General features: G+C 37.4%; 1 protein-coding gene across 1 annotated transcript; it reads right to left on the bottom strand.

Annotated features, from left to right (window-relative positions):
- Positions 1-4079: 4079 nt before the first annotated feature.
- Positions 4080-9014, bottom strand: LOC143877401 (peptidyl-prolyl cis-trans isomerase FKBP53-like). Its single transcript, XM_077379419.1, has 11 exons — positions 8875-9014; positions 8588-8661; positions 8214-8452; positions 7912-8066; positions 7009-7360; positions 6588-6887; positions 5171-5435; positions 4763-4850; positions 4638-4679; positions 4478-4526; positions 4080-4305 (listed from the first exon to the last, which is right to left on the bottom strand). Exons 1-11 carry the CDS (start codon positions 8885-8887, stop codon positions 4227-4229), a joined length of 1656 nt encoding a protein of 551 aa, XP_077235534.1. The 5' UTR covers positions 8888-9014; the 3' UTR covers positions 4080-4226.
- Between the last annotated feature and the right edge of the window lie 1444 nt (positions 9015-10458).

Below are 10458 nucleotides of genomic sequence, written 5' to 3'. Positions count from 1 at the left end.
GTACTTTCTTTCAAAAAATGAGATTACTCGTTCATAAATGACTCAAAAAACCGAGATCAATTCAATGCATTCATCGACAGGCTCGTCTTTGAAATAAGAGTAATTCTCGAAACGCGAATCCGAATCCATGCAACACAGCCTCGTCTTTGAAATAAGAGTAATTTGTTCATGGCTGAAGCAAAATATGTCGCTAATTATTCTCAGAAGTTAGCATCTAAAACTATTCTCCTACACGCTCTAGTGGTAGAGGCACTAAGTACTCCGTTGCCATGAGGTGAAGGGCTCAGGACTAGTACTGGAAGAGAGTAAAGCCCTTCAAAAAGTTAGCGTCTCAAACCCACTGTAAAACCTGATACACTGTAGTGAACACCATGATACTACCATTCTAAAAAAGAAAACTATGATACTATAATCTTGTGCATTCTTATCAAGTAATTTACCATGTTTTTCTTTTGATTTATATTGGAAAAGCCAAAGCTTGGAGATGCAGAATGGTGGTTGACTAGTGATTCCTTGCCAGGAGGGAACCAAAACTCCACATCATCCACAGACAAGTGCAAACAGCGAGAAATTTAATGTGAATATAATAAATTTAGAAGGTGTTCAAAACAACATAAAAAACAAGGAAATGGAGATTAGAAGATGACTACAATGTAAGAAGTTCTTATAAGTCGTACCTCAATATAGGACTTTCACACTCCGCACATCCTCACTCTCCACTATGTGTGGCATATATTTATCTGGTTTTTTCGACTTTATCTACGAAATAAGCAGATTACATTGGGTTTTGCCACTACTAAACTAAAACATGAGAGGTTACTCAGGTCTTTTGAAGGTTTAATAACCGTATAATGTATACCACTTTGAAGAAGCTCAGACATGACTTACCCATGGTTGTTGGCCACCGATGTTGAATTTGGCAGCCATGGTCGGTGGCAGCCATGTTTGAACTTGAACTTACCCATAAAAAAAAATAAAGCCATGTTTGAACTTGGCAGCCACCTTTTACAAGCATGAAATTGGGTTCACACCCAACAATGGACTCTTCCATCTTTGTTGTCAGCTACCCATCACTGTATCCTGATAAGCATATGGATCTCCTCTACCACACACTGGAGCAAAAGACACCGTCTTCAAAGCCAAACATTTCTGGTGCTCTCACTGTCCTTGTCCTTGCCTGTTCCAAGAGTCTGAAGCTGCTCATCATCTTTCAATTCAACGGCAACAAAGATGGAAGAGTCCCACTCGATAAGGAAGAACCACTAAATTAACAGTCCCAATCATCTTTCAAGCAGCGGCCGATATGAACATTGGCATTGCAAGTATTTGGTAGTAATATTTCAGTATTTTCACCTTTCAACTTTACGAACTTTTTGCTTTCCCTTTCTGAACGCTTTCTTTGGAACTTCCGTATGTGTCTTCTCATCTTCAGTTGAGTAAATAGCTTTGTTGAAATCCCTCAAAGTTGTTCCCAGTTGCTGGATTTTGAAAGGGCGATGATATTTTCAAACGCCCCCCCCCCCTCCTCGGAGTACGCATTCGCCCCCCTTTTAACGTCATTTGATGTCAAAAAGTGTTAAAAAGTTGCCTACTGTTTCACGTTATAAGTGGGGCGAATGTGTACCGCAGAGGGGGTAAAAATATCGTTTCCCTTTCAAAATTCCTCAAATATACAATCCGCCAGATTACATTCTACATAAATCCCTGACTTTGGAAGGGGGTTTTCAAGTCTCTACGATTGAACTTATCAGGTATCAAAATGGGGTAACCAATTTCAGAATGGGCTTATCAAGTCTCTGAAAATTGGCCGAGGGTACTAGAGTTTTGGAATGGGGTTTTCAAGTATTTGGGATTGGGGTTATCTAGTATCAAAATGGGCTTATCAAGTGCTTGAAAATTGGCAGAGGGTACTAAAGTTTTGGAAGAGGGTTTTCAAGTTTCTAGGATTGGAGTTATCTAGTATAAAAAATGGGGTCACCAATTTCCAAATGGGGTGATTAAGTCCCTAAAAATTGGCCAAGCGTACTAGAGTTTTGGAAGGGGGTTTTCAAGTCTCTGGGATTGGGGTTATCTAGCATAAAAATGGGGTTACCAATTTTTGAATGGGCTTATCAAGTCCTTGAAAATTGGCCGAGGGTATTGGAGTTTTGGAAGGGGGTTTTCAAGTCTCTAGGATTGGGGTTATCAGGTATCAAATGGGGTTACCAATTTCAGAATGGGCTTATCAAGTCCCTGAAAATTGGTCGAGTGTACTAGAGTTTTGGAAGGGGGTTTTCAAGTATTTGGGATTGGGGTTATCTAGTATCAAAATGGGGTTACCAATTTACGAATGGGCTTATCAAGTCCCTTAAAATTGCCCAAGGGTACTGGAGTTTTGGAAGGGGGTTTTCAAGTCTTTGGGGTTGGGGTTATCCAGTATCAAAATGGGGTTACCAAATTCCGAATGGGCTTATCAAGTCCCCTTCCTGGTTTTTTTCACTCGTTCATTTTCACATTTTTTTTTCTTTCTACCGTACGATTCATCTTCCTCATCCTTTATTAAAAGGGAGAAGGAGAAATGAAAAACCCTAAAACAAATGAAAAATAAAACCTAGATATTGAAAGAAAGATGGGAATGAACTCACGTTTCAAATTTTTGAGTTTTCCCACCTCCAATGGTGGCTAAATGATGAAGAAGATGACCGGTAATGTAGAAAAAAACAAAGTTGAAAATAAAAAAGTGAAAAAAAAGAGGGAAAGAAGAGAGAAGAGAGAAGAGGGAAAAGTGGCAAAGCAAAACATGTTGCTTAAGAAAAGGGCATTTTCGTCCAGCTTTTAATGACAAGACATATTTTGTCCCCCGTTGATAATTTCTGAAAAGCATGGGTCCGGTTGATAATTTCACCTAATTTTTGTCCCCCCACTGGTAATTGATCCAAAATAATTTAGGGAATGTCTAGGCAGTTTCCATAAAACATTTTTGCAGCCGCTCCTTTTCAGGAGAACTGGTACCTCATATGAAATAGAAGGATAAGACAAATTAAGGGCATGTTCAATTTCAAAAGAAGTAAGAAAAAAAAAGCAAATTAGGGCCCAGTTCGTTTCAGTCCAAAACCGATTATTGGACTCTAAATCACGTTTGATTTTGAGTCCAATAATTGGTTTTTTGAACTCAAAACGGTTGTCAAAATCTAAAACGAACAAGGCCTAAATTACTAAGGTGGCTCCTCTCTCGTAAAAGAAGCCCAAGCTATCTTGACAATGCTTCACTGGGTAGGGGTTTATTCAAGATAAAGTTATCCAAGAACGATAGCCAATCCCATGAATAGCTTGTTCAAGGATTTTCATAAATGTGGCACTTCTCCACAGGGATAGCAAACCAGGGTTTATTTTATCTTTGGATTCCCTACTGATTAGGGTATACTCTACAAACAGGGTAGCCAATTGCAAGGGTTTATTCAAGATAAAATAATCCAAACAATTATCTAATCACAATAGTTTAGTGTGGCCGAGAACGAACCATCAAATTTCAGCTTGCCATATGGCCAACAGTATTTCGAAAATCAAAAGCCCTGCTGGCCACATGGTCAAGAGAGCAAGGGTGATGCATTCATTTTGAAAAATCAAAGCGTACTTTTAGCAACAAAAGAAGATAAAACGTTCATGTGTTCATATTCCTCCTGCCCACGCAACCTAATGTGATTCTTAATTTCAATGTCAGACAGACAGCCCTGTTCCAATATCACCTTCCATCCCAATAACAGCTTACCCAAGGATTTCCTACTAAATGGGTAGTTCTCCATAGGGGTAGCAATCCATGGATTATTTTATTCAAGATAAAATTATCTGGAACAGCTCATATAAGAATCTCTATAAATGTGGTTCTCCAGAGGAATAGTAAGCCAGGGTTTATTTTATCTGTGTATAGGTTTTGCTATCCCAAGAACAAACACAGTTTATCAGGGTATGCTATAAAAACAAGATTTATTCAAGATAAAATTATCCAAGCAGGGTAGCCAGAGTAAAGCCAAAATAGTGAAATGCAGTTCTTTAACAAGAAGAAAGTGACAAAACATTACAAGAGGGGAGGAACTAATGCATACAGCCAAAACTTTTCTTTATATTTTTAAGGAAATAATAATAATAATTGCATTAGTCTCCAGAACTCATTACCACCCATTTTCAAAATTAAGCCGCAAAGGTACCAACAAACATAGAGAAATAGGTAAAAAAAGACATTACTAACTTCATTTGACATCAACCAACTCAACATCAAATACAAGAGTTGCATTCCCTGGTATCTTCCCTGCTCCTTTGGATCCGTAGCTGCATCATGAACAAAATTGAATTACATTGAAAGATCCAAGGAGATTGCAAGACTAGACAATGAAAATTTGAAGAGCAGAGGCAAAAGACAAGAACAAGATCTCCATTAAAAAAAAAAAATGACGACGACGACAAGAACACGATCCAGCATTTGAGAATTGAGATTACATACCCCATGGATGGTGGGATGGTGAGCCTTCTTTTGTCACCAATGCGCATGCCTGAGGATTGCGTAGATACATGAAATTAAGAAATATATCCCAGATGTTTTGGAAAAATAATATGAAATTGGGCTTGTAACAAATGAAGGTTTTAGTCTAATAAATAATTACCTTCAACGCCAACATCCCAACCCTTTATAACTTGTCCTATGCCTGTAATAGAAAATTCCATTTGTTACTACTATGATTGTCTAAAATATCAGCTTTGCGCAAATTAAGTTAAACTATGAGGATACCCAGGCGGAACGTAAAAGGGCTTTGGCCAATATTTGAATCAAAGATAGTTCCATTCTTCTCTAACTTCCCAATGTAGTGGACTGATACCTGAAACAAAGTGACAGTTCAATCACTCGACTCTCATAAGAGATGTATTCTTTGCTTATTGAGAGAGCATGGTACAGAAAATAAATACCATATGTGCGCATAAGCTGAAAAGAGGATGTATAACAATATTTTTAGTTATCAGTAAAAAACCAATATTTTTAGTTCTACATACCATAAACCTATTAAGAGTTGGTACCGAACAATTTGAAGCATAAAAACTGTTAAGATCAGTACTGAATAAATACGGTATCCTGTCCTGTGTACGTATGATTGGTAACACCAGCTAGAATACGCAACCAATGATCACTTATGTGATCTACCTTTTTTCCAGCAGAAGCCCTTTTCCCATCTGGTTTGCCCATTGAGAGTTCCTCAACAACCAGTCCATTGGGGTATGTCCTTGTTTTTGATGGCCGCTCCTCAGCTTCATTTTCCTTAACAAGCTCCTTTTTATCTTCATCAATTTGTCCTGGTTCCTCACCATTTGCACTTGAATCAATTTCATTATTCTTACTCTTCTTCTTCTTCTTCTTCTTATTCTTTTTCTTAGTCTCACTTTGAATATCAGCATCATCATCGATACTCCTGCACAAAACAGCAATAGCAAATGTTTATACAATTGCAAACATACAAAAATATCTTAAAATATCTTCCACTCTGAAAACAGAAACAACAAAGACAGTAGCAAATCTCCAATAATATTGAAGAGAACAGTCCACAAACAGAAAAGATAATGCAATCCTTTCTTCACCCAATAACTTATTGGGTACAATGTGGAGGATTGAAATAGGGCAAATATGTGTCATTTGGGTAACACTTCCAAAGGAACCAATCAATATCCAAATGGAATAGATTCAAACTTCTCCTGGAATAGTTTCGGAGCAAAATGAAATTCCGAAGTTACCAAGGTTAGGGCTCATACTGGTCATCAGTAAATATTCCCGACTCGGCAATAATTTCACTACATAATCATTTCCTTTCTTGTGGCAATTTGCATTGTAAAATTGCAAAAAGAGTTGAGCAAATTTAACAATGTTACAAAAGACAATATAGCTTTCCTTGGGTAGGGTAAATTATCCAAAGAATATAGTTCAACAATAGCAAGAGACACAAAAAATGAATGAACAAGGAAATCTCAATTCATTGGGCTCTATGGGTTATAATAATTTATGAAAGAGATTATCATATTCCCACAACTCAATTAGAAAGAAAATCTGAAGATTCCCTATCATGGCCTGAAATGCGCTGAGGTACGGCAATTGACATATCTAAGGGTAACACTGTTTAGGTCTGTGTCGCAAAAGAAGTGACCGAGCTGCTAATGTTGCTAAAGTCATGATGAATCTCTCCAGTAAAATGTGTCCTATGGGAAGTGCATTACTCAGCCCACACCTCTGTTCTATATTACTTCATTGATAATAGAATTAATCTATAGGAACTCCTTTTAAAAAAAACAAAAATAAAAAGGACTTTAATTAGATTCTCAATGGCGGGAAAAAATTAATCATTATCCAAACATTCTATTCCAATGGCCCAGGCAGGTCATTCTTCGCCACTTGGGTTGTAGTATGTTCCATTCTTGGAAACTACTGGAGAATCAATCACTTCCCTGCTCAATGGCTAATACAGAATTCAGTATTATAAAATGAACAAAACCAAGGTCATAGAACCTAATCCCAGCAACACACATAGCTTCAAAAGTTAGATCACTAGCTTCATAAGTAAAATGATTCTTACTTATTGTTAGGTAGCTTCACCTCCGGTTCATCTCTGACAGGCAGATCATTGTCCATGTTATCAATCTGTGTCCCCTCTGTGTGAGCTTTATTATCAATGGGCACATCACTCTCACTACCATGAAAAGCTTGATCTTGATCTCCGCTTGACTTTTTCTCAGTTCCGCTTATTGATGAATTAACTCCATCTTCAAGGGTTTTCCCCTTCTTAGCACTTTCTTTCTTTTTCTTCTTAGGTTTCCCCACAGTTTCAGCACCAACCTCACTAGATGGTACTGAATCACACAGCTGGTCAGCTTCCCTGATTATAGGATTCAGACAATACACATTTACCATAGAGAAAAACTAATAAAATTGTCCTTAAGCTTTTCACATTCCAAGATAACACCTCTGAAAAAAGTGGTTCATAAGGAAACTCTCACCTGGCTGAGTCACCATTTTGACCAATAGCATCAACCTTCCTTTTTAAGCTTGTAACTTGATCGCTCTCATCTTTTGTCTTCTTCTCCCTCCTCTTACCTTTCTTAGTTGTCTTCTTATCCGTTTCTTCTTCTACTTCAGTATTTTGAACATCATGTTTTTTTAGCATGGGAGAAATAGGAAAACCATCTTCGTCTTCACTTTCCAAAACCACAATGGAACCCTTGATGACAATTTGCTTCTGTGAACCATCATCACCATCAGAGTCACTTATCTGATTCTTCTTCTTAAGACGTTTGAGAGTACCATTCCCGTTTGTAGGTTTTTCATCCTCTATTATCTCCACAATTTTAACTGGAAACAAAAACAATAACATGTCAAATGGGAAGAGTGTTCAACATTTGGAATAACATTAAATCTCAAATCTCAATAACCAGAACATCTGTGAATTTCCATGTCTATCAATGATTCATCAAACACGACTAACATGAATTATGCAACAAGTACAACTTATTTCACCAATCAAACAATGGAAGGCACAATTGTCAACTCAACATAATCAGAGGAAAAATCACACATTCATATATGAGGAATACTAGACTGAAGGGAGTCCTTGCAAAAATGGGATGAAAGGGCTCTCCCATTGGCTTCATACCACCAGAGTTGCAATTAACATTCGTTGACTATTATATTTTAGAGTGACGCGCAGCCAACGGGGGAGCCCTTTCATCTCATTTTTGCAAGGGCTCCCTTCAGTCTCGCATTCCTCTTCATATATACATCCATTTGGGGATACATCCATCTATACATTGCAGACATACACACATTCATAAGTTAATTCAAATACATATAAGCATATACGTATATCCTAATTCAAAAGATAAACCAATTGGGAGCTGGTATACCTCCGCTGTTGGGCCGAGGCGAAGCATGGAACATTCCAAGATCACCATCATCATCATCATCATTGATGAAATCATCTTCGTACTCATCTTCAAGGTCATCATAATCACTGGATTGATCACTTTCGGTCTCGGCAATATCTTCCCCATAAGAATCACTTGAACAAAGTAAAGGAACAAAAAAAGTAAAAGTAACAAGATTTGGGAAACACACAAATAATGGTTGCTAGCTTCTTCCTTAAATCAGTTAATCAATGCCTACTAATGATATTAAAGAAATCAACTTTTCTGCGTCAAAAGGATACATATCATCGCCATCATGATTGATATGAGATCTCAGATAGTAGCCAGAAAGGTGCACGCTCTTTGGACCAAGAACAGAGAAAACAACATCTTCGGACTCCTCGAATTCGAGATTCAAGGGGCACCACTCAGATTTCTCAGGCAACAAAGCACATATTAAAACCGGACTCTTATTGCCTACGTTACACTGAACAACGACCCTCTTTGCCTTTTCCGAACCGGAACCAGAACCTAGTGTTGCCTACAATAACACTACTTTTATCAAGCAAAACAAATCGAACCCAAATCGAAACACCACATGCTCCAATACCCAATACAGAAATTATCCGAAAACCCAAAAGAAACATAAACATCTAGTATATTTCTCAGAACAAACCTGACCAATGTGAAGCCTTCCTAGCGTCTCATCATATTGATGGGTATATGGAGTCCCTGGTTTTATTTCAATCCCTGAGAAAGAAATAATGAGATGGAGCCGTAAAATCCATTTAATCAGTAAGATTAGAAGAAAAGATAAAGAGAACAAAGACACTATACTATGTTCTGTTCCTCGAAAAAGCTATAGAACACTGAAAATTCTAGATAAGAACACGAGGAGATATAAAAAACCGTGAATAAAAGAAGAAACTGGGAGATCTTATGAGCGATTAAGAAAAAACTCACCCCAAAAAACCATTTTGAGATGAGGATCCTTCGACTAGTCGGCTGATTGTAGTGATTTTCAGTAGCGGCGGCTTAAAACCCTTTGAAGAAAGTTCCGTGTCGCCAAGAACCCTAAACCTTCTGCAAAATGCGAGCTGTCTCATTTTATATTGACGGGTATGGACACGGGTTAGTAATTCAAACATTTTTGGGAGATGATTGTTTCGCCCCACTTGTAGGATAATGCGCCCCACTTTTAACGTGGATTTTGGGCAGACTTTTTAACGCTTTTTTACGTCAAATCAGGTTAAAAGCCATCAGGTGGGTCTTCAGATCTACACCGTCCACTGGTGGGACATAATTCACCCTTGGCCGTGGATTAAAAACAAGACGAAAATATGCGATGGGTAGGACTTAGGACCTTCACTCGATGAGTTTCTTCTCCTGGGAAGATCAATGTAATCCCTCTGTTTGGTTGCCGGGTTTTTTTTGTTCCTCGGAGTTATGTGAGAGAAAAAAATACCTTGCGAGATAGGTGGGAAAAAAAAAGTCCTAGAAGTATCTTGGTAAAATAAAAATCCCATGTTTGGTTGACCGGATTATGGTGGGAAAAAAAAAAAACCTTTCTTTGGTTGCTTGAACTGTTGGGTAGAAAAAAATTCTTCTCAAGCTTATTTTTTGTTATTGAGTTTATTTTTTTTCCTGGGGTTATTTTGGGATGGGATGAAAAGGCAATCATTACAAAAGTGGGATTAAAAAATTCACCCCACAAGTAATCATTACAAGAGTGGGATTAAAATAAACCTAATGCTAAAAGGCAACCAAACATGGGATGGGACCAAAATTTAACTTACTCTCCCATATAACTCCTAGGAACAAAAAAAATCCGGCAACCAAACAGAGCAGCTCGTTATAGACCTTTTTCCAAGTATGAATAAAATGATATCCTTTGTTTGGATTGCAAGAAAAATGTTTCCGACAGAAATTTTTTTCTTTGGAAAATTTGTTGTTTTCACAATTTAGAGGGGAATGATATAATTATGGTTAATTTTGAAAGATATCATCATGAAGGTCCCTCTAAATAAAAAATGTTCATATTATATTTTTCCGTGTGTAAAAAAAAAACTAAGAAATTTTAAAATTTTTTTTCTTTCCCAAACTTTTTTCTGAAAATTCTTGCAATCCAAACCGGGCCTCCGTGGAACTAAGGCCCCATTTGTATTTGGAATTTTGAGAATAGATTGTGAGCCAAAACTTAGGCCATGTTCGTTTAAGATAACGACAATGGATTGTGGATGCTAAACCGATTATTGGACTCAAATTTTAACGTAATTTTGAGTCCAGTAATAGGTTTGACACTCACAATCATTTGTCATAATCTTAAACAAACAGGGCATTTTTATTGGACTCGAAATTATGTTAATTTTGAGTACATAATTTTGAGTCCAATAAAAGTTTAACTTAATCTTGAGTATCGGACTCAAAATCAGTTCTCAAAAATCCAAAACAAATAAGGCCCAAGTGCATGGCCTCGACATAGAAGGAGAGATCAAAATTTTAGGCCCAACAATAAGTTTTGGACTCACAATCGGCTCTAAAAAATCC

The sequence above is a fragment of the Tasmannia lanceolata genome, unplaced genomic scaffold (assembly GCF_043159265.1).
Source record: "Tasmannia lanceolata isolate RefF3 unplaced genomic scaffold, GAP_Taslan_0.1 ptg000005l, whole genome shotgun sequence".
NCBI lineage: Eukaryota > Viridiplantae > Streptophyta > Magnoliopsida > Canellales > Winteraceae > Tasmannia > Tasmannia lanceolata.
This window is presented reverse-complemented; position numbering and strand designations above follow the sequence as displayed.

Excerpts from the sequence above, each read along its gene's own strand:
- LOC143877401 (XM_077379419.1), bottom strand. Across the intron at positions 4,680-4,762 it reads CCCTTTTACGTTCCGCCTGG|GCATAGGACAAGTTATAAAG; the intron begins GTATCCTCATAG and ends TTTCTATTACAG. Across the intron at positions 4,527-4,637 it reads TTGGGATGTTGGCGTTGAAG|GCATGCGCATTGGTGACAAA; the intron begins GTAATTATTTAT and ends CGCAATCCTCAG.